We start from the raw sequence: 23,582 nt of genomic DNA, 5'->3' as shown, positions 1-23,582 counted from the left end.
GTTCCAGGTAGGACTGTTAACATCTACGAAAAGCAGCAGGCGTCGTCTCAGGAGCACACTTCAGCTGCTGTTTTCCGTGGGGTTTGTTAGGTGCTTCTGTTCGTTCCCTTTCGTCTGGGCTGTACCTCCTCTTACAGGGGCAGCACTGGATATAATGGCTGGGCAGGTTCAGGCATCTCGTGGGGAAGCTGTTTCCCAGCACTTACAAGACAGTATAAATGCAAAGTTCCTACCAAATCTGCGCTTTGCACCAGCTGCTGGAGGAGTAGAGGTGGTGATTCTTAAGGCTGGGTTTATTTTCTTACGTTTCTAAGTCTTTGTTCTTTCCTGGTCGAATTTTAGCAGGCCTGTTTGTTGCAGGACGCGTTGTCATCTTGTGACAATTCCTGTGACCTCTTTCCTCTGTTCCTTTTGGATGCTCAGGGAGGCTTGCGGCGGAAAGCTTGACTGCCACCTTCTGAGTGCAGAGTGCAGTCTGAGGGCTGCGAGACAAGCATCTTGGCAGCTAGCCTGTGCGTGGATTTCAGTAGAGCCCTCTGGAACCGAGGATGTGAAAGATACTGTGTCTGTTTAGTCACCTGAATATTAAGTTATGCTCTTTTTTCCAATGCTGTGTGGCTTCTCTCTCCAAAGCCTTTCTCTCGTATCCGTCTTTCCAAGTTTTGCTGAAAGGGCTGCTTGGACATATGTGACTTGCTCTCCCCAAGAGGTATGTTATTGTGGCACTGATGAGTGCAGTGGTAGGACTTGTCACTGAATCCCTGTTTGGGAGAGGACATGAAGTACGGTGGTATGTCCTGTCCAGATAATATTCTTTCATTCAAAACCTGGATGTAGTTGAGCTGAGCCCTTGGGAAACTGGAGTTAGAGTAGCAGCACAGCAGTAACACTAAGGAGGTCTCCTGTGATCTCGTCAGGTCACTCTCAGCAGCATGTTTCACCCTCTCTCATAACCTTGAGTGGTTTTCCCAGCAGCCAGTCAGTATTATGCCAGGCAGCAGAGGAGCAGTCTCATTCCGTAAGCTGTGATCTGCATCCCAGGCTTGCTGCTCCCTGCCAGCATAAGGGGCAGAACTGATCTGTGAGCTGCGCTGTAGCATGAGATGCTACGCTGATAGTGTTCACGTTCCCATTTATTCCATTTTCCTTTCTTTTGTGGTTTTTTTTTCGCAAGTTTCATCACTGCAAAGACCTGAACAACCTGAATTTTGTCTTTCCCACCATCTTCCGTGGCTTTTCATCTATACATCCTGCATTGACTCTACCGTATTATTATAGCACCTGATTGTACAGCTGGATCTACGCAGATAACCGTCAATATTCGCATTTCACCTGAGAAAATCCACCAGAGAGAGCAGTTTAATACCTGCAGCCTTAACGGCAGGGACAGAACTTTTAGTAACCTCAAAAAAAAAAAAAAGTGCAGCATTCCTGAAACTCGTGTTACAACAATATTAAATCATTCTTTCCTAAAAGATGTCCCAAAGTCTTTTTGGAAAAATGGAAATTTTAACTCTAAATTGTTTTGAAGTGGTATTTGGCTAGGAAGTGGAAAATAGGTCTGGTGTACAGAGGCATGACCCACAAAATGGAAACCTGTGGTCTTTAACTGAATTACTTTTCCTTTGAGGCATTAAACTATTTTAGTTAGCACAACATTTTTAGTATGGGAATAAATGCATTCGTATCAAAGTAACCTATTATGGCTAAATCTATGAAGATTTTGAACGTCTTTCAGATGTGTCCTAATTTGTTTTAATTGAATGCTTCCCATGAGTGTTAAAGGACTGGAAAAAATCAAGCAGTTGCTTTTTCTGTTTTCTGTCATCTTTAGGAAAGTTATTAACCTTCAGGTTATGGGCTGTGTCAGTTTTGTGTCACATGGTGAACAGTATTATCTTACTCTGTAGGGGCGGAAGGTTTGGAAGAGCAGTCGCTTTGGTCTTGAATGTCTGCAGAGCTGAGGACGTAGGTGACTATTCCACTGGCTTCAAATACAGAAGAAATAGTGAAGAGTGACATAGTTGCACGGAGCTGAAAGGGTATGTAATGTTTCACTTCAAGACTGATCTCCTCCTTTACCTAAAGGTGTTCGTGGGCAGGCAGTCTTGGACTTTCAAGGGAAAAGGCTCTCCAAACTGTTACTTTGCCAAGAAACTCTTAACTTATTCCCTGTGTAAATTGTTGCCGATGTGGAGCATTTGATGACTGACACAAAGCCGTATTACAAATGTGTAACACGCTTAGTTTAGTGCAATTACTTATCCACCTGTGATAGTCTGGTTTTTAATCTTTTGTTCTCTTTATTGTAACTGAAAAAGTGATGTAGATACAGAAGGAATGGTTTTCAGAAAAGTTGAGGAGAGGTGAGCAGCAGGATACTGGTAGGATCAGAGCATGTGGGTTAAAATACAAGAAATGACAAAAGACTGAAATGGTGTGTTGCTACGGTGGCTGGGAGGAAACATCAGCAAAAAACAGTCTAAGCTATAAGTCTGGCTCTAGCAGCGCTGTGACAAGTAACTTTGGAGATGAGAGTCAGGGTTCCAGTGTCCTATTAAGTAAGAGGTGGTAAGAATTAGCGATTCAAACAATGCATGGGAAGGCAGTGAGATCATTAAAATAGTTTAACAGCTTCCTTGTTGTTCCAGCACATTGGAAAAGAGTCCTCAGAAAATCCTTGGTGAGTCCACATTCTGCTCTTCCAAGTCAGAGTGCAAGAACGCAACCGCCTTGTCTTAAACCGTTTCCTTTTACGTAAGTGCACCCAAGACTTGGGTGCTTCAGCAGCCTCCCCAGAGCTGCAGAAAGAAAAGACTTTTGTCCTTTTCTCTGATTAGGGAGCGTAGAGGTTGCAGTGCCTGATTTTGTTATGTTCTCGTGCTCTAATAGCTTGTTATGCTTTGTCTCACTTATGCTGTGAAGTGCCAGTCACAGTTATACAGGAGCCCCTTCTGTTGACCAGTTTACATTTTGACTGGCAAGAATTGTCTTTTTATGCTCAATGTTATGGGTTGCACTAAAGCTGAATAGTGTATTGTGGGCTATTTGTTCAGCCCTACAAAGAAGTTCTTGTGTGAGCACAACTCTTAACAAATGATCTAAGCGACTCCGATACAAAAACTGTTCAAAGTTGTTTTTCTCACTCTTTTAAGTAGTTTATTTTTATGTTTACTGGTAACTGCTCATTAATGTATTAGGCAAATTTATTTTTAGATATGGACTCTGTCTTTTTCAGCATCCATAAGAAGTGAAGTTCTGTTTAGCAGATGAAATTTAATTTTTTGTGGTGAGCTGTCATGGATTTGGTGTAGACTTGAGGATGTGGACTCAGTTAGTGAAGGGTGACTCCATTTTGGGTCAGTCTCCCACTCCAGTTAATCTCCATGGGGGGAGACATTAGTGCAGGAGTAGTGATTCTAACAGGCATCAAACAGAGCAAGAGATCAGAGTGCTGAGCCTTCTGGATGCACATCCTCCAGTTCCTTGTGCTAAGATGCTTTAAGTGTAATTAGACTTTGGTAAACCAAGGAAACCAGTAAGGGTTTGGCTTCTGAATTGCAGCCCGTTCGGACTTGCCATGTAATAGGTATCGAATCTCCTAGTCAACTGGATTCTTAAATACAAGTTTCAGAGCTTTTCTGCAGAGTGTTGAACTTTAAGACAAATATTCACCCTACAGCAGTGTGTGAGGGGATTATTTATCTGCTTCACTGTAAATGTTGACTTGTGTGCTTGAGGTAGTGTTATGCAAAGCTAATCCCAGATTAGTGCCTTTCCAAGCAGGCAGGGTAAAACTGGCTCTGCTAGTTGAGCTTGTGAAAGCTGTGATATGGGCGTAACAATGCACCTGAGATCCCTAGAGACTGATGATTTTTGTGTGCCAGCAAGATGTTTAACGGATTGCCATGGAATTCAGGAGAGGGAGTGCTGTGCACCACCTAGGTTTTAGCATCAAACACAGAGAGCAGTTTGTATCACAGTAAATTAACTTTCTTGGAATGTAATTAAGCTAAGAGCAGAGACCAGACCAATTGAAGGCTGGATTCGCGCAAGGGAAAAAGATGAATTTCAAAACGAGGAACATGTGGCTTCCTCTGAAGTTTTTTTTTTGGTTTGTTTTAATGTTTGTTATATTTGAGCCAACAAAATGTGGCTGAAGTTCCCTAAACCAGAACGTGGGTTTTTTTTGTGTGGCTGTGTACAGAGTGACTCTGATGGCTTTTGCTTGCTGAGCAGCTTCCTGTAGCCATCAGGCTTTCTAACTGTGGGTGCCCAATTCAAATATTGCCCTCTGCAATTTGAGCTTTGTGAGTGTAAACGTGTGTAAAGTGTGTGTGATGTACATATGTATGTGTGTATATGAGCTTATATTGTATATGTACATAAATATGTAATTATATCTATAAAAAGAGCACCCCTAGCAAGTGCAGTCAGCAGCAACAAAACATCCACCATCTACAAGGACTCGCTGTTGGAATGAAATCGGGAGATGGCCAAACATTTGATCCTTGTGTTGCCGTAGCAACTGGCCAGTTATCCTCCACTAAGTCCTGGTGTAGCTCCCCTGACTTGCAGAGTGTCAGGCTGCTCCCAAACCGATCTGAGGAGAGAAGGAGGTTCCCAGTTCTCTGGGGTTTGACCAGCAGTTTGGAGCAAGCCTGTGGTTGCCAGTGACTGCAGAGTGATGCTGTCGAGCTCTTGCTGCAGCAGGTCAGGCCTCTGTCCTTGGCTGACTACCAGCCCTTCAGCATTTTCAGAAGCAAGCTTCTGCAAGGCTGTTGGATTGATTTTCTTGGTGGTTTGGGTATTCTGGGGCCCAAGTTTCGATGAATAAAAACTGCGACATACAAGAGACTAGCTTCTGCTAGCTTGTTTAACTAGATAAATTTCTATTTCTGTGCATTTCATTTCAGGAAAGAGCTGTTGGAGGAAGGACTCCTTCCTGAGACCTTGATGCTTTTGACTATTAGGTTTTATGTAAAACCCCTTTAATAATCACATTCCAGTAGCTGTTTTATCTGTATTACAAGTAATGCACAAGGATTGTACCTGTTTAGAAAATAATCTATCTAAAACTGACTTGCAAAACCCTGGAAATATTAGATAAATACAGTATCTGAAATCTTGTAACATTTTGTTGAGAAGATTGACAAAATTATTGCCATCTGAATCAAAGGGGCAATTTCACTCCTGTTTACCAAACCTGAGTTGCTGCTTTGCTCTTAAGCCTGACATAAATCAAAGGGGAAGTATTTTTTCTGTAAAACCTTAATTTCCTCCACTAGACAGTTTTATATAACTGTCATTTTAATATTGCACTACTTTCCAACGAAGGCAGCATATCAAAACCTGTAAATCATGTTTGCATACAGGGAGGATACTTCAGCTTCGTAGGGCTCTTTTTCCAAAATAAAATTCCAGAAACTGTTTTCTCTCTGCCAGAGAGGGTTTTAAAGCAAAGAGTCTGACCAGCTACTTTGTGTTTGATTGCATAAGAATTGTCAGCTTTTCAGTTTTATGGTTTGTGTTGTTTTTTGTTTTAAGGAAGAAAGAAAAAAAAAAAAAGCTCTTGCAACATTCTGATTTATGCTGCCTTCCAGTTATTGCACCATTTACTCTCCTGGATAAGGAAAACCACAGCTGTTCTTTTGCACTCTTTAAGGCTGATCTCACTAGAGAGGCTAAACTAGCAGACAGAATGCACGCTTTTGAGAAAAGCTTTTCATTTCATTGAAGAGTTTGCCTTTTCTGGTTTAGAGCTATTAGACTGTGTAAAACATGAGATGCAGTTCTGTATCTTAGTTACCATATTCAGGGCTATTTTTTCAGGCTGCGAGGTTTTTGAGGTCTACTTGCATACTAAGGACCCAGTAGCTCAGTGCCAGAACAGATGCTTTCTAATACGAGAATCAAATCTTAAGCACCTCTCTCAGAATTGAACTGAGGTTTGTATGAAGCTCTGCTGCTTCTGGAGCCCAAACAGTGGGCTGATGAGTAGAAGGGTTTGTTTAACAAGCTTTTGTTCTGTTGTTAGAAGTGAGGGATTTTTGTCATTTAAGTGAAAAATTTAGATTTATGTAGGTGGAAATGCTTTAATCTTTGCCTTTGTGGGAATTGTAATCATTTTCTCCTTTTTAATGGTGTAATGCAGGATAGCTGTGATTTGGATTTGGAGAACTGCTGGATGTTTGCCTGTATGCTTTGACCCTGGAGTAGATGGAGTCGTCTTAACCAGAAATGGAGACGTTACGGTTTTGTTTTCGTTCTGCTTTTAGATCCCCATACGTGACTGATCTATGAAATGGCAGAGAATGGAACAGATTGTGACCAGAGACGCATAGGAATGATCAAAGAACAGCACAATGGAAACTTTACAGGTAGGTGGAACATGACTTAATGCTCCCTGCTGGTCAGCTTGGTGTGTGAAATGGCCAGCGTGATACTCCAGGAGAATTTGTGTTGGTGCACTTTGTGCCCAGATAATGCAAAGGGCCTCAATGCCCAAATCAATCTTGAAAACTTTAGTCATCTCTAAATCTCAAGTCTAGAAAATTTATGTATTGTAAAACTGTAGTTTTATGCTGTGTATTTCCATTCAGTTTTCTCTTACACCCTTTCCTCCCTCCAGAGTTTTTATCCTGTAGTTCATATGTATATGTATGAAATTCAACAAGACCAAGTGCCGGGTCCTGCACTTGGGCCACAACAACCCCCTGCAGCGCTCCAGGCTTGGGGAAGTGTGGCTGGAAAGCTGCACAGCAGAGAAGGACCTGGGGTTGCTGGTCGGCAGCCGATTGAACATGAGCCAGCAGTGTGCCCAAGCAGCCAAGAAAGCCAACGGAATCCTGGCATGCATCAGAAACAGTGTGGCCAGCAGGAGCAGGGAAGTGATTGTCCTGTACTCAGCAATGGTGAGGCCACACCTGGAGTACTGTGTCCAGTTTTGGGCCTCTCACTTCAAGAAGGACGTTGAGGTGCTGGAGCGGGTTCAGAGAAGGGCAACAAAACCAGTAAAGGGTTTGGAGAACTTGTCCTATGAGGAGCAGCTGAGGGAGCTGGGACTGGTCAGTCTGGAGAAGAGGAGGCTCAGGGGGGACCTTATCACTCTCTACAATTACCTGAAAGGAAGTTGTAGGGAGATGGGGGTTGGTCTCTTCTCCCACGTTATGAATGACAGGACGAGAGGGAATGGCCTTAAGTTACGCCATGGGAAATTTAGGTTAGATATCAGGAAAAATTTCTTAACAGAGAGGGTTGTGAAGTATTGGAACGGGCTGCCCAGGGACGTGGTGGAGTCCCCATCCCTGGAGGTGTTTAAAATCCGTGTGGATTTGGTGTTGAGCAACATGGTTTAGGGACCCTGACAGTGCAGGGTGAATGGTTGGATTCGATGATCTTGAAGGTCTCTTCCAACCAGATGATTCCATGATTCTATGCATGAGCCCTATAAAGCTGACTTGGGTACTAACAGGGGCTGTAACAGGACTGAGCTAAAAAAATAAATTGTGCTGGCAAATATCTGGCTGTAGAAGTCAGGCTATACAGCCCCACCCTTTGGCACTGAAAAGTTAGTACTTGGTAATAAAAATCTAGTTTACTCTGGGAGAAATCCAGTTATTAGTCTCCCAATTTCTAGCTTTTCTGTTGCCATTTAGCTTCACTATAATTTATCAGTTTCAGTGATGAATTACTAACAAAACAGTTAACTACTTGGTCTCCTGCCTCACCTCTGTTTTTCCTACTGGTATATCTGAAGTAGGCTTGGGTTAATGTTTAGGGCTCATGAAAAGTACCCCGAGAACATTTAATGAAGAGCCTTGTGTCACTGGATTATCTGTGCTGTGTAGTATAGCATATAAATTATAATCATCTTGGTTCGTTTCCTGTCAGTTATCAATGTGCCAGTTCCATATTTAATTAAGTTTTGTAACCAAGTGATTTCTCAAGTCGTATGCAGTCTTACACTATTGTCTTTTGACCTTTACTAAAAAAAAGGTCATAAAACCCAAGATTGAACCATTTTTATTAGACATTATTAAGTGAAAAAAATAGAGAATAGAAATTCTTGAAGCAATGAATGCAGCAAGATTTAAAGAGGAGCTGTATGTGTGTATGTATGGAACAAATCAAAAGCTTTTGGTTAAAGGCTTAAATCATTCTGTAACTCTGAGGGAATGTGGGTGTTATCCAGTATTTGCCATTTCTGTTAGTTCATCTGAAGCAACTGATGCTTACAGCTAAAGAATATGAGATTAAATGGGCTATGTGGCTAATGAGGTATGTTATTTCTATGTAAATATTAGCATCTGATAAGGCAGCATGTTTCAATTACTGCAATAGGACTGAAATAATACATCTTGGGTTACAATATGCTGGGGATTCAGATTAGATTAATATTTTAAATGCAACAGCATTTTACAAATTGAAAACTTATGAATATTATTACAATGCTCTAAATGTATGCAAAACAGAATACTTGTGTTTTGATTTTGTGTAGTAAGTGATGTTTAAACAAGTTTGTGTCAGTTTGGATAGAGAGTTATTTTTGTGTACTTTTCCATTATTTTGTGATGTTATTTTTTTCTCTTATTTCAGAATTATTACTGCTCATTAGCTTGACAGCCTTTGAACAAGCCATTCTCATAAAAAAAATAGCCAGGGTTTTTATTAATCTTTGACTGTGTTGTAGGTGCAAAATAAAACATCAGTTAGAAGAACCTTTCTTCTGTAGCTGTGTGGTAGTGCACAGTGACTGATGCTTCAAGCTCTGTGTTGTAACCAAATCACTGCAGTTAAAAGCAACCAAATGTATAGATAGCATCGGTCCAGCGAAGGACTGTGGTACAGAAGCAGGTCCTTTTCCTGGGATCACTTGCTGTTTGCTGGGCTTGTTTTGGAGGCGCTGAACAGGATGGCAAGGCTCATCATAGCCTGAGGATCCTGACTGGGAGGGGAGATGCTGTTATCCAGTTACACGGTGACTGAAGTGTATAAAGAGCACGTGTAACTCAATCTGGTTCGATTGGAGAGGTCTGAGAATAGCTTTGGAAGAGAACCAAACTCAAGTGTTCAAAGTGAAACGTGGTCTCTGTAGTGGGTGATAGATTCGTGTTCAACATAACGTACTAGCTGGTTTGTAACTAGTAGTGCAGTTCTTTGCCTAAATGTTAAGAGATATGGCACTTCTTGCACCCTGGTCCACTTAAATTCTTGAATGGTTCTCAGCTATGTGGAGGAAAAAAGCCACCTTATTTCCTTTGCCGAAGGTCCCCTGATTTCTGATGCCCTTGGAGCAAATGCTTTGTCATGAGTAGAAAAGATGATTGGGATCTCACATTAACTTCCTAACAAAGCAAAAAAAAAAAAAGTCAGTATCCTTTTGGGTGGGATAGAATCTGGACTGTCAGCCTGTGCTTTTACATTTCTGCTGCTTTTCATTTGCAGATTCGTTGAGTGAACGGAAGCGAAGGGACCGAGAAGAGAGGTTGAATATTGTACTGTGGAGACAACCGCTTATTACCTTGCAGTATTTTTTCCTGGAAACTCTAATAAACGTGAAGGAATGGACCATAAAGTAAAGATCATTTCTTTAACTTCTGCTAAGCATTCTGGGGAAACCCATGCTCTGATTCAGTAGGTCGTTCTGACATCTCGCTTTCTCACTTTCCCTGATGATTCACAACTTTTAAATCCTTCTTTCAAAAAACATATTTATTTTTGTACCTTCAAGGTGGCTATTTTGGAACATACCACACTTCTAGCTGTGTACCCAGACCTTCTATCTAAATTACATAAGTGTAAATACAGTAAGGTGTCAGTGGAAGAAAATGGCAAGATTCCTTTCTAAAGAGTAGAATATTCCACTTTGAAGGAGTGGGACAGTGCTTAGGGATCCTTAAGGCGAGAAATATTGTACTTACAACTGCAGTGTTAAGTGTTGATCTATTAATGTATGTGTTAATATCGCTGAATGATCTTCAAATAGCTCAGCTAGGGCAGGGTTCAGGGTTACATGGAACTTGCGGAGATGTTTACGACATTGCACAGGCAAAGAGGACTTTGCTTCTAAGCTACATGGCCGCTTTCACAGCAGGAAACAATGGATTCAAAGCACTTTCCTTGGGCATTATTTACACACTAGGTAAAACGAGGTTTTATTCCAGTTAGAAAGTTTGCAAGTAGCAGTCCTAATATCCCCCAGTAATGCTGAAATGCGTAGCTATTTCTTAATGCACTAAGCTTGAGAGGGTTTGGAGTGCCAAAAGGCAAATGTGAGTAAAACTGACAGCTGAAAAAGGCAAGAATAGCAGCCATCCTAGTACTTGTGTTCGTAACTGGAATCTCTCCTGTTTGGGATTGAGTTTTCGATCGTTTTCCCAGTCAGAAGATAAGATCTGATATCACCTTGGGTGACCCTAGCTGTTGGACTGCTCCTCTGCAGAGTGAGCTGAGGTTGGTGACAGCGGGCTGTGTTTGTCGGTCCTTCTGGGCTAGACTCAAGGGGCTTGACATGTAATATCCCCTGGGAGAAACTTGTGTTTTCCATTTGATCTTCTGAAAGGATTTGTTTGAAAAATACCAGGTTTGTGTAGTGTAGTCATAATCCCCTTTTACGTACCACACTCGCACCCTCCCTCCAAGAAAAATCAACCCTCAAACCTACTCGGTGTACTATGTGCATCCTTTCAGTTATCGTTGGGAATTGTTTGAGAACTGTTTTATCGGGTCTTGTTAGCCGTTTCTGACAAACTCCAAGCGTTTGTTTGAACTCAGCAGAAATAACATTTGAGGTTTTATATTAAAGCCAGGTTTTATATTACCTGGCTTCCTAGACATCAGGTTCTGTTACAGATAGCACTTGCATCCTGTCGTGCAGCACATCTATGTTGTCTAACACTAGCATGACAGTATCTTTACAGAAAATAAAACTATTATAAGCTATTAAGTTGAGACCTCAGATTGACTCTTAATGACATCCTGTGTTCCAGTTGAGTAAGTTGTGATTTAAATCATAATCACTTGAAAATCCAATTCTCATACTAATATAAGCAGCACAAATTATTTTAAAATTAGAGTGACTTTTTTCTGCTTGCTTAATATGAAACATTTGTGGCTGTTTTCCTGTGTAACACATCTCATGTTTCTGTCTTTTTCTACCTAAATAGATAAGTTCCGTTCATAGTTTGCTATTTCATGTCTGAGATTAAGTGATGCTAGCACTTGCTTTTTTATATCATCAGGTGACAATATAATAGTGTTTCCGAGAAAATAATAAATGTGCTTGCTAATCTACTGTGTGTGGCCACATACACATCAAGCAGAATGTGTATGTAAAACTAAACAGACTCAAAACTAATTTGGTATCAAATTACTTAGGAAAACGCTTTTCTCCCCTTACTGTGGTAGCTTCCTAATGCTTCATAATTAGCTAAAATGTATTTATTAAACTTTGAGCTGTTAAAAGTGATATTAATTTCAACAGATATGGAGAACCAAAGTAGTCTAAAGATTTGTTGCTCTTGCTGTTGCTGTGATTCTGCCCACCAGCACTCAGTTTGAAATTCGCCCGTCTGTATTCCACCCCCAGCTCATCCCTTGCCCAGAGCCAGTGCACTCTGCTTAACCATGGGTGGTGTTTGAGACTGTCTTGGCTGCAGAAGCTGAATATTTGTTTTCAGATTGCGTTTGTTTTCAGACAGTTATTTTGTTTTTCTTTATTTGAAAAAGAACATGCATGGCTGAACTTTGATCTCACTTGACAGTGAAGTAGAGATCTTTCCATAAAGAATAAAGGCTCCCCAGATATTTTCTTGGGAGGTTTATGCTTTTATAATAGCAAACTTTTCAGCTGCCACTGTCGCCACTACCTCCACACAGACCCAGTCTATAGGGCTAAGTTAGTTTGAAATGCGTGCTCAATTATGAAAAACCCTAATTGCCATTTGTCTTTTAAGATTGTGGCATCGGCGAAGTATCTTGGTGTCATTTTTACTGATGCTTGCAGTGCTTACAGCTACGTATTACATTGAAGGAACACATCAACAGGTATGAGGTTTTCAAGTTACTTTCCTTAGTGACTAATACTTCCTGTCCCTGTGCTAACGTAGATGTACTGGGAATTGAATGGGGTCTTCATGAAATTGTAATGTAGCTTTTGAACTCCTGCTCGCTAAGGATATTTGTTTCTCATGTCATGACTCCTCTCTGTTGTGTCTGGATGAGTTGCATTTTAGAGATGCAGAATGATCAGCTCTATTGCTTGGTCTATTCTGTTGCATCTGTAGGTGTTCCACTTCTCATCTGTTCCTGAATAAGCACACCTCGGATTCTGCAGCACTCCTTCACATCTGCTGTTAACCAGCTTTTAACAGTGGTATGAGCTCTTAAACTGAGTCGTGATGGAACTTCGTGACTCACAAAAAATGTTACTTCTGCTATAGAAGGGTCTCCTGACCCCTATCCCATGTTAGAATAGGCATCTAGGCACAGAATGGTTTTATGGTTCTAATCTGGCCCTGCGATGCTTCCAATACCCCATTGTTTTAAAATGGCCACTTTAAAAACTTTTTTGTTCTTTGGAGTACATGGAGACTGATGCTTTTGCACCACTTGGAGCGTAAGCTATTGCTTAAGCATAAGGTGATGGTGGTGTTTACGCCTTTTCCCTCCCCATTTCTCCTTGAGTTTCAGATTTGCCCTGAGGGCAGACAGCCCTTTTAATCCCTGCAGTGCATGTCCTTGTGCAGCTGAATCCTCCTGCCACTCTGACTCTGAAATCAGCAGGTTCCCAGTTTCAGAGAACTTGCTTACCTCCGTACTGCTGTGCTGTGTCACTGGCTGCCTGAGGGACACGCAGGTCTGGAACAGGAGTCCTGACTTCCCAGGACGGGTCTTGAAATGCAGTGAAGTGAGTTGCTTCAGCTCATCGTGTTCTCGCTCGCTCAGTCCCGTGCTTGAGACCTGCACTTACCTGCAGAGCAAGTGGGTAGGTGGTAAATCGGTGGCCTGTTCCTGATGGACAAATACCTGCTTCATTAAAAACTGCCCTGGTTGGTGGCCGTGTCAGCATGGCCAGAGCTTGGTGCACTCCACATTTGCCACTAGATGGCTCTTAGAAGCTGGCGATGAGGCACATGGCGTTTTTCAGGACCTTCTTACACCCTGAGAGGCTGAAGCCTGGTTAAGACTGGTAAACTTCATCTTGGTGCTGTCGGTCCGTGGGTGGTATGAAATGGCACCTCTTCATGAGGCTGTGGTACAGACAAGTTGATGGCCTGGCTCATCCTCTTAGTATTGCTCTCCTGGCAGTGAGAGGGAGATTCCCGTTTCTCCCGTGTACCCAACTGGACTTTTTATGTCCAGAATTTGCTGAGACTGTCTCATATCCCCCCAGTTACGTGTGCAACACGCAGCCAACATTTTAGTCTTTTCTTAAAAGTAACAAACCTGGTTACTCACTGGTCCAAGATAAAGCATTCAACAGAGTAACCGGGAGTGCAGCTAATTCCGTTCCTTTGTTTAATCCGTTCAGGCAGTTCCCCAGTTGTGTGCTTGCTGCTTGGGCTCCAGTAGACACTGTCTGGGGCTTGCTGCTCACTCTCACACCTGGTATGCCTGTTCTGATTTTCAAACCCCTACTATCGAACCTGAATTTTTCATCTGTCTCCTTGGAAACTTGCTGATTCTAAAGCATGTGGGCTTTTCTTTCCGGAGTGTGCTGTTTTCTGTACGTGTCTCTGCTGTAATTGTAATAAATTGCAAATAGAAGTATCTAGGATTCTACTTCAGTTATCCACATGACTTTTGTGTTAGTTTGTAGCTTTAACTTTCTCCCCTAAGAGATATTGCCATTCTTGGGGTTTTTTGTGTTGTGTTTTTTTCTCCTCTTTTTGTGACTTTTCTTTTTCAGTATGTGCGGTATATGGAGAAAAAGTTCTTCTGGTGTGCCTACTGGGTAGGATTAGGCATTCTGTCCTCTGTTGGACTTGGAACAGGTCTCCACACCTTTCTGCTCTATTTGGTAAGGATATTTCCATACCATGTTCTTTCTCAATCAAGTATTCTAATTGTTGCATATTTTTAAATCTGAGAATAAAGAATATATAAGAAATTCTGAAGGAAAATAAATACTTGGTGTAATGCTTCTGTGCTCTGGTGAATGCTACTCATATTCTATACTGTATAACCTTGTTTTGTAGTTTATATGCCATGTGTTTGTTGAACTGAAGGTATTAGCCTGCTGTTAATCCTCACTTAGAAACAATGAGTCAAAATCTGCAACGCTCTGTCCTCTAATTTCCTAATCTAAATGAAACGTTTTCTAGTGTGTGCAGCTCAAATGTTTCCATTTAATTTTTTTCATCATACTCTTTCTTTTAGTACTTAAAATGATCATTTTTTCTAGCTGAAACCACTGAAACAGGCAGCTATTTTGAAGTTCAGTCTGTTTTAATTTTGCTTTGAAAATAATAGCAAGAAAAATGTTTGTCTACAAAGATAAAATAATATCTCTTGTTCTGAAAATTTGTATGATGTTGTTTATTTCAAGTTAGCTAGGAAAGTTAGGGAAATGTTTGGGTGTGTTTTGCTTTTGGCCATTGGATTAGTTCCTTGTTTATGAAACCACTGTCCTGGATTTAAGAAAAGGATTCATGGCCACAAAATAATTAAAACCAGTTTATGCAACAAATGTCATCTTGTATCTGGAACAATTACAGATGTTTACTTTCAGAACTGCTTTAATCATTAACAATAACACAGAAAACACTACAAGAAACAAGAAACTCATGCTTTTCCACACAGCAGGGCAATGCCTGTTAGATGGAATGGCATCTCTATGGGCTGCGTTTGCAGTAGTCTTAGACTTACTCTTGGTGTAGCTTCTCTCCTAAAGACTCTGGACGCAGAAAGTACAGGAGAAAGGAAACTATTGCTAAACAAAAACAAGTTTATGCATGCATAGCCTTTAGACAAAAATATTGCTGTCAGTCTAAATGATGGGAAATGGAAATGCAGTAAAGCCGATGAAAGTGTTTAAACATTTTTATGTAACGCCGAATAGTGCTTAGGCAGCAGTGAATTGGCAATGTACAGATATTTCTGACTTGCAGAGATGATGCTGTTAATAGTTTTGGAACAGTAAGACACATGGGCTGGACAGAGGGAGAATCAATCAAAATTACCAGTCCCGAACCGAGGTGCCCTGTCACTTTATACCCTAGGCCACTCCAGGATGATTCTGTCACATAAAGAAGTCTTCATAAGACAGCACCACTTTTTTTTTTCATACAAGAAGGTAGAATTAATTGACTTTATTTTACTCTTTATTTAAAAATCTAGATGTGTAAATAGTTCTAAAATACTTTAATAGAAGACAAATTAAATTTCATAACGTATCACTTTCTGTGGGGTATGTGAGCTTGGTGGATATATTTATGCCATGACCTGAGCTGACATTAAAGTACCATATATACTAAATACAACTTCTCTATTGGTTTATCAATATAATTTAAGGTGGCTGTGCAGGAGGTGAACAGCCTTCCAAAGATTACAGGGAGGTGCATCACCAAGGAAAAGAAATTTAGTTTAATATTGTTAGAGAAGATATTTATTTGGAATGTAAGAGGCAAGGTTTCACTTAACTTTGTTGGGGGAAAAACAGACAAAATAGATTGCACTAAATAATTAGAAGGTAGTTATAGAATAAAACGTAATAAAACTATACCATCAACATCTAATGTGTAACAATACAGGAGAAATATTTGTTTGCTTTAAGTATGCAAGTCAGGTAAGCACGTTTCTATTACATTGAGAGAATTGCATAAAGGCAGTGAAGGTAGGAAGAGAGAGAAGCAAGTTTTCCTCTTTTCTCCTGCAAGATTTAGTGATTAGCATGAACTGTAAATTCAAGTCAATTAACACTTTTCTGGGCACTGAAGGCTTGTCCGAACACTGCATGGTTCCTGACGTGGTGGAATACATATGGCTTTGTAGCCAGTAGATGGCGGTGGGAGCGTAAAAACACTTTATTTAGGGTTTATTGCCCTCACAGTGTGCTGCCCTTTTAAGTTCCTGCACTGTTGTTAATATTCTTGTCAATTCAGCTATATCAGCAACATCGCCGTTTAATATGCTATCGACGTAGTGATACAGTCCTTCATATTTTCTCAGTTTGAGCCTACACCTTGTGTGAAAGGGAACTCAGAGTACTAACTTAAGACTGTTGATGCAGCTTTTAAGGATAATTTATTTCAGAATAGTATACTGGATTTAACCCATCTGGAAACAATGCAATTAGGAGCTCCAGCTTTCAAAAAGAGGAGTCTTAAACTAATTTGCTTTGTTAATTGTGCAGCCATTGCCTCTAAAAGTAGAAATAGGATAATCTAAGTGGGGAACTTGCTGTATTAACTTCTACATGAGTGTATATCTACTTGCCATGTTCTATATACTTTAATAATGTTTCTTCATTATGGTAAAACTTATTCTTCATTCATAATGGCTTTAAACTGAAAGAGGGCAGATTTAGATTAGATCTAAGAAAGAAATTTTTCACTCAGATGGTGGTGAGGCACTGGCACAGGTTGCCCAGAGAAGTTGTGGCTGCCCCATCCCTGGAAGTGTTCAAGGCCAGGTTGGATGGGGCTTTGGGCAACCTGGTGTAGTGGAGGGTGTCCCTGCCCATGGCAGGGAGGTTGGAACTGGATGATCTTTGGGTTCCCTTCCAACCCTCCATTCTATGATTCATTTGAAGAAATGAAAAGTTACAAAACAGCAAATCCTCTTCTGCTTTAGTGCCTGGATTTACTGGCAATAGAGAATAGACTCAGTAAGTGTTTTAAAATTGCTTTTAATTAATTGCTCATTTTACATCTGTATGTACAGTGAGATTGTTGGGAATGCAATTACATGCTTGGAGAACAATGCTCCTGGGCCCACCCATGTGCTGCGGAGCTCTTGTTGATGCTTGCAGTATTGTCTCTGCCATTAAGGGCCAACGGGAAGGAATTGATGGCATGCAGGCACCTGTTCAGACACTGCGCCTGAACTTCTTCAGCTGTCACACAGGTGCATCTTTTTTTAAATACAGCCCTCCATTTAGTGGGTACAACGATTTTCATGTCAAGCTGTTCATAAGCGCCGCCTGCCAGCTGGGCAAATCACAGCGGTTACGCAATAGATGCGGTGTGTGAGCGGCTCTGGATGTCTGCTTTCCATGGCCGCGTTAGCTGCTTTTCCAGTGTTGAAAACTGTCATTTGTCTGGATTCTTGGGAGCATCTCTCACCAGCCGCTTTTTGGAGCGGCACGAATTCGAGTGCCAGGAGAGATCCTGGGGTTAGCTGAGAAGAGAGCGCTTGGAAACAGTCTGCTTGAAGTAGATTTTAAAATCTAAAGCAGTCTCAGTTTGCGGGGGATGTTTCTGCCCCTGGTTAATATCAGTTCACATCTGATTCAGATTTTGTTGGCCACCAAAACATTCTTGCTGCATACATGTCCGTCTAGGAGGGAGAGGTCAATTTATTTAGCTTGATCATAGGCTTTTTATTGCTATTTCTGCGATGCAAAAACTTCATGTGTGTTGTAAAGTGTCTAAACATTCTCTGCTGTATTACTTCCTAGTTTAATGCTGCTTCCTTAGTTGTAGCCAGCACGAAATGTAAAACCTGACATGGCTTTTTGGGAAACGATTCTCATGCTGCAAATTGGCACTGAGCTGAGGGCTGGCACTGAGCTAAGGGCTGGCACTGAGCAGATCTTCAGCGCAGAAGTAGGGAAGCAGGCCACTCTTCCAAGAATCCTTTTTATTCTAACACTTTCAAAACAAGTCTGCTGGCTTATTTTCCCAAAGTCCATTGAAGTTTTTTCACAATTCTTTAAAAACAACACTTTAAAAATAGTAATTGTGATGTGGTTCTGTAGGAAAGAAAAGTATTATGATTAATGACTCTAAATACCATTTTTAGCAGCACACAGCTTTTTTTTTTTTTTCTTGGTCCCGAGATATTTCCTCTTCTACTGGTAGTATATCAAAATATAAACGGCATGAATCACCTGATTACCAAAAGATGATGACTGAGGGTAACTCGTTGGGAATTTCTTACATTTGTACGTGTCGGAGAGGTCTGTTTGCTGCCGCAGCATGACAGGAAGGAGCTGCTGGTGGGCCCCGGCGGAGCTGGGGACACTAGATGGAGCGCGTGGTTGGGTTGGGACCGCGCCGCCATCGCCGTCTTCACGTAACGCTCTGCCTCGTGATCCGGTTTCAGCTCAGCTCCGGCAGAGGGATTGCAAAAGCTGTGGTGGAGGCAAACAACATCAGCTTAGAGTTATTGCCTATCAAAAAGTCTCGCGCGAGAAGCGGGTGATAAATGTCCCTTCTGTGTATGGTCTGGTAGAACCCGTAACAGTGGGGGATGAATGGAAGCGAATTCCTTACCGGTCAAAAGTGCAGAGCGAACTTTGGCTGTTTGCTTTTGTTTGTGTTTTTGTTTCTTAAATATGAATCTGTGCTTGCTGGCTGCGAGAGCCAAGTGGAGCAACTGCTGAAAAGGTTTTCAGTGGTGGCCGGGTGGTTGTGGACCAGCACAAACAGGAAACGTGAGGTACAATAGGAATGTTTTGTGTGGGGAGGTCACACAAGAGTGGGAGTTTTTTCAGAACTATAATATGTGAGTTTGTCACTTTAATTCTTACTGGGGCGTTCTGGGGCAGAGTGGAAGAGAGCACGGCAATAATTTCAGGGCATGAAAAAGAACAGAAAACTGCCTTTAAAGAGAAGGGAGTTGAAAAGACAGTGTCCTTATTGACAGCGCTGGCTTTAGAGAGAGGGTTTGGGTTTTATCTGGGCTTGAGGGTTCAATGTCTCGCTTTTGTCCTGAATTGGTTCCAGGGTTTGGCTTTGGCAAGGGGTCACATTCTGGTCTCCTGAATGTGTGGTACTTTGCAGCTGAAATGAGTCGTGTTTTGGCCCTATCTGAACTGGTTTAGGTTAGAATCTGAAGATTTAAAATCCAGACACCTTATGCAATAATGAGCCCATTAACTTTTTTTTTAAAAAAAAAATGTTGTTGGTGTAAATAATTTAAAAAGAAACAAATAAACAAAAATTCAACAAAAACACAAATAATAAAACCTTTTCCTGCCAGGACTACTGAAAACTTTTTAAAGTCAAACTTTATTGCTTTTAGTTATCTGGTTCCAGAGCTGAGCTTGTAAGGAGACTTATGATAAAATTACTAAAGTGCTTCTAAAAAGAAAAGCTCACAAAACAAGGCTTGCTCCACTTTTTTGAAGCAGACAGAGTAATTTAGAAATCCAGAGAACTTACTCTCATTTTTTTCCTCCATTTATTTACTTGTGACTTTAATACAGGAGTATTTTCATAGTGATTGTCAGCTTCAGGAGAAGTTTTGCTCTTTCCATGTTTTTTCCATGTTTTTGCTTTCTCCATTGTTCAAAACTAGTGTGAGTAACCCAGAAAACTATGGGTTCTGTGTGTAAAGGAAAAAGTGAAAAAGAAAAGCTGAGCTGCCTCAGGCAGGTGGGAGGGTGCAGCAGTGCTCCCCTTCCCAGCCCCGAATTATTTTTGAGGTGCTCATTTTCAATCTGTGCTGTTCATCAATTCACATGTCAACTTGCAAACCTAAACCAAATGAATTCGGAAATAAATTGAAATGGATCCTGTTTGCGTGCGGGTTGTTTGTGACTCTTATTCTCTCATTTGTTTCCTTCGTGCCTTTCAACCTACTTCCTCCAGCTGTCCTAAGCTTTTTACAATGAACTGAAACATCCTGGAATACTTGAATCAACGCATAACTTAAAAAATACCACTTTTGCTAACCATCTCTTGGCAGAAACTCCTTCTTAAAGCCCACATGGGCTCTGTTCTGCTTGAAACTGCAGCGTCAATATTAATAATGCACTGGTGGACTGGAAGGGTCCAATGAATTAAACTGGACACTGCTGCCAGATTAGTTGTGTAACCTGGGTGTTTCTTAAGTCTGCTGGTGGCTTGTTTGCATTTTTAAAAAGTCTGAGATTAAAAATGATATTTTCAAGGAGAAGAATGTTCCTTTGGAGTCTGAATCCCTCTAAGTGCCCCCACTGTTGTTGTATGTGTCAGATAGCAATAGATACCTGCAGCGAATGAAACCAGTGCCTCTGGTTTAGTTTATGCTGTGGAAGAAGAGTTCCTTCAACTGCTGCAGCTCAGTCTGGGAGGCTGTGGACTGAGCCTCAAGCCCCAGACCGATGTGTTAACGTGAGTTGAAATCCGTGGTAGTTCGAAGTTCCGCTGGGTGCAAGCCTGGCAACCACCGAGCAGGCACCGCCGGTCTCGCTGTCCTGCTCCCAGGGGGATAACCTCTGGCTTAGGGGCTGGTGGAACAGCTGGAAGCAATAACCTCCCTTATTGCCCCACTGTGAGTTGCTGGACCTCATGAGTCAGAGCCCGAAATGGTGTGACTGCGAGTTCCATATATGGGCTCCAGTGCTGCTGGAAGCCGTGTACGTCAGAGTCCGGACGGTTTATCTAAAGCTGGAACTGTGGCAATAAACAGCTAATGTGAAGTGTCTCCATCTGTGCAGGATTAGCTACCTTACTTCGACTTTTCAGAACTCCACAAAATATTGATGTCATATTAATATTTAAGCTATATTGAGCGTCTTGGCCAGCCGTAGTGATTTAAACTTGCACCGAGCTGAGGAATTAGTAGGATGATGATTGGTGCACCCTTTTCTTCCTTTTGAAGGTTAATGGACTTTACCTTTACCTTTCAGATGCTGACTCCTTGTTCTCGTTATCAGCTCTTGACTTCCTCATCACTGGTCTTTCTCCTCATTTCTCCCTTCAAATCTGTTTTTTTGTTGGGTTTTTTTTTTTTTTAATGCACAGCTTGAACTTTATGCTTTTCATGTCACTGCTTCCTTGAACAGGCTGGAAATAATGATAACTGTGCAAGACGATCTCTAATTGGAGATGTTAAAGCCCATCATCACTACTAGTGTCAATTTGAATAGATGCTGTGATTTATTCTTCAGAATAATAAGTGAGTGGCTAGGGAAGGGCAAGGAGAGAATGCTGACAGATTATTTTTGTCTTCTGTCAGCACCAGAGGATAAACTTGGATTCTTCCAATTGTGCCTTTCCTTGACATGAGTCTGTTTGCTCCTATAGAAAGTAACGTGGGCACAGCCTTACGGAACGTCTGCTTTTCATGTTACTACTCACAGTAGCAACGTGGCCCTGTTACGCATGCAGCAGTACCACGTGCCTGTTCCCCTGGTGGTTCTTGTTCAGTCATATTCAGAGCTTGTGGCTCATCGTTTGGAATTTCCATCAGCGCTGTGCTGTGGGGCAAGGCTGACCGAAGTGGGAATAGAAACTTGCTAACAGACACATGATTGTAAAATTAATACATTGCTTGAAATGCCGTGACAGCCTGCTAAAACGAGCCCTGACCACTTGATGGATGCTTGTGTCACTTGAGGATGCTCTAGGTACGGGATCCTTCTTCGTTCTGAGCCTCTATTTACAGCCAGCACTGCATACCAGACACTATATAAAATCACGAGACGTTTTAATCTTGTAACACAGACAGACTGACTAGATTGACGTATTTACTAGCCACCTCCAGATCAAGCTTTTCCCTCTTAATGACAGAGCAGTTTTCTTTGTGGGTAGTTGTCCGCTGCTCTTGGAGATAAAAAAAGATGCTGTAACTTGGTGTTCCTTTCTTGAGAGGTGTATTGACTTCGTAGATAAGTATGAGATGAGTCGCAGCCTGGGGCAACGCTTGCAGGATGTTTCCCATGAGAACCAAGCTTTTGTTTTTCCAATTTATCTTAATCAAATCTAGCTTGACATGTTTCCCCCCTATGGAAGGGCTGAGTCTTGAACCCAGTAGGAAAAGCAGTGTATCCATGGAGGAAAACAGATTTTTAGTGCATTAAGTTCAGCAATGAGTTCACTGTAATATTTTTCTTGCTGGTGGACATATCACTTTTCTTTGTGAAATGTTTCTAAATTAGAGACAGTCTAAAATTATGTCTTCCCCAAAAGTAAAAGGTTAAAATTAGATGTAGTTGTTCTCGTGGTCGTGTCACTTCAGCAGGGTGGCTGTTCTGTGAAGGGGCATGTGAGAAACCGACACTTGATACGGAGTTTGTGTGCAGCTTTAGTTGTGTTCACACTCTAGGTGCACAGAATGATGAATAATGTGAAAGTATCATTAATTTTTAATTGGCTGTTCAGTCATTTTTCCTTATGGTAAGGACTTCTCTGTTGTAAGTATTATAACCAACATGTTTTTAAGGAATTTTACTTCTTGATTTTTTTTTTTTAACATGTGCCTGCTGTCTCTTTCTGCTTTCACTGATGGATTTCCAAGCATAATTATAGATAAAGAGATTATACTTTCGAGAAATTTCATAGTACAGCATTTAAAGTAACTTATTTATAAGGATTAGCAGTGTCTATTCTAACTTGAATGCCTTCAATCACTGAACTAAAACTTCTCTGAAGGCCTGTGAGTCCAAGAGTTCGAGGTTACCTTCTAGGAGACATTAGGGTTGTATAGCTAAGGATTTCCAAACTCCCCTAAATTACTATTCCTAAAAAAATAGATTTATGTTGAGTTGATCTTGATGACCAGATCTTGTCTTGTTTGATTTGTAAATTGTACAGATATTCCTAACAAATCACATTCCTGCCTAACCACAGGCTCCTTCTGGTCGTCAGCAGTGGCAAGCAAATGTTTCTCACCCGAGTCAGCACAATGTTTCTCAATTTCTTCTCTGTTAGCCCTTGTTAGTGCCTCCTGCAATTTAAAAGAATAAAAAAAAAGTCATTGGAAGAGGATGAGGGAAAGACAGTTGGTGTTCAGGATCTTACATGCCTTGAATTTCAGCGACTCTGCCCGATTTGGCAAGCGGCGTGTCTACTAAATCACCAGGTTTTGGTATTTGTTGTCTGGTATGACAGGGCTTAAAATAGTTTTGCAAATGCCCTTTTCAAAGGTAGAGCTCCAGTCAGAGTCAAAGAGGGGATATCTTAGAGGTTTTCCTAAAGTGTTGAAATAAATAGAGCTGTTGCGGAGAGGCAAAACGCTCTGAGTATTTACTGTGACCCCACACAGAGAAGGAGGAGGAGAGGGTGGAGGAGGTATTATTTGTGGAGAGGATTAAAAAACGGTATGAGAATTAATCCTTCTGGCACAGAAAACATCTGAGTGTGTGTTGACTGGGATTTTCCAAAGGTGGCACCTACAGCCCATTTGCAGTTGTTTCCCTGTTCCATTCAGAGTTAAACCATCACTATTGCTAAATGTAAAGCCCCTCTCTTATGAAACACCCCGTGACCCTCCCACTCTTCCTCCCCCCCATCCCATGGTCCTGTTTAGCCAGCCATTGTTTTGAGGTGCCTGGTAACCAGGGCTTTGTGGAAGAGTGCTCGATGTAAGCTCTCAGAGCTGAGCTAGAACAAAAGCAGATGTCGGAGATGTTGCCTGCAGCCTGCCAAGCTGGGAGACGTGGTCCATTGGACTAGCAGGACGCTGGGCTCCGCTGCCAGAGGAGGACA

General features: G+C 41.5%; 1 protein-coding gene across 5 annotated transcripts in view; it reads left to right on the top strand.

The window, feature by feature from the left end:
- The window catches only part of VMP1 (vacuole membrane protein 1), a 67,242-nt gene that overhangs the window by 2,466 nt on the left and 41,194 nt on the right, over window positions 1-23,582 (top strand). For 2 of the 5 annotated variants that reach the window (XM_086624417.1, XM_086624414.1), the window contains exons 2-6: window positions 1,911-2,042; window positions 6,279-6,380; window positions 9,448-9,577; window positions 11,958-12,048; window positions 13,913-14,023. In XM_086624417.1, the coding sequence (XP_086480543.1) occupies window positions 6,305-6,380; window positions 9,448-9,577; window positions 11,958-12,048; window positions 13,913-14,023 (408 nt within the window). In that variant the 5' untranslated portion in view covers window positions 1,911-2,042; window positions 6,279-6,304. Of the gene's footprint in view, window positions 1-1,910; window positions 2,043-6,278; window positions 6,381-8,538; window positions 8,542-8,990; window positions 9,034-9,447; window positions 9,578-11,957; window positions 12,049-13,912; window positions 14,024-23,582 lie in introns of those variants that run through there. The other 3 variants (XM_086624416.1, XM_086624415.1, XM_086624418.1) reach the window with 3 other exon arrangements.

This window comes from Tauraco erythrolophus, chromosome 21, assembly GCF_009769465.1.
Source record: "Tauraco erythrolophus isolate bTauEry1 chromosome 21, bTauEry1.pri, whole genome shotgun sequence".
NCBI classification, from domain to species: Eukaryota; Metazoa; Chordata; class Aves; order Musophagiformes; family Musophagidae; genus Tauraco; species Tauraco erythrolophus.
Note: the sequence above shows the minus strand (reverse complement) of the source record. Positions and strands in the feature narration are given on the sequence as shown.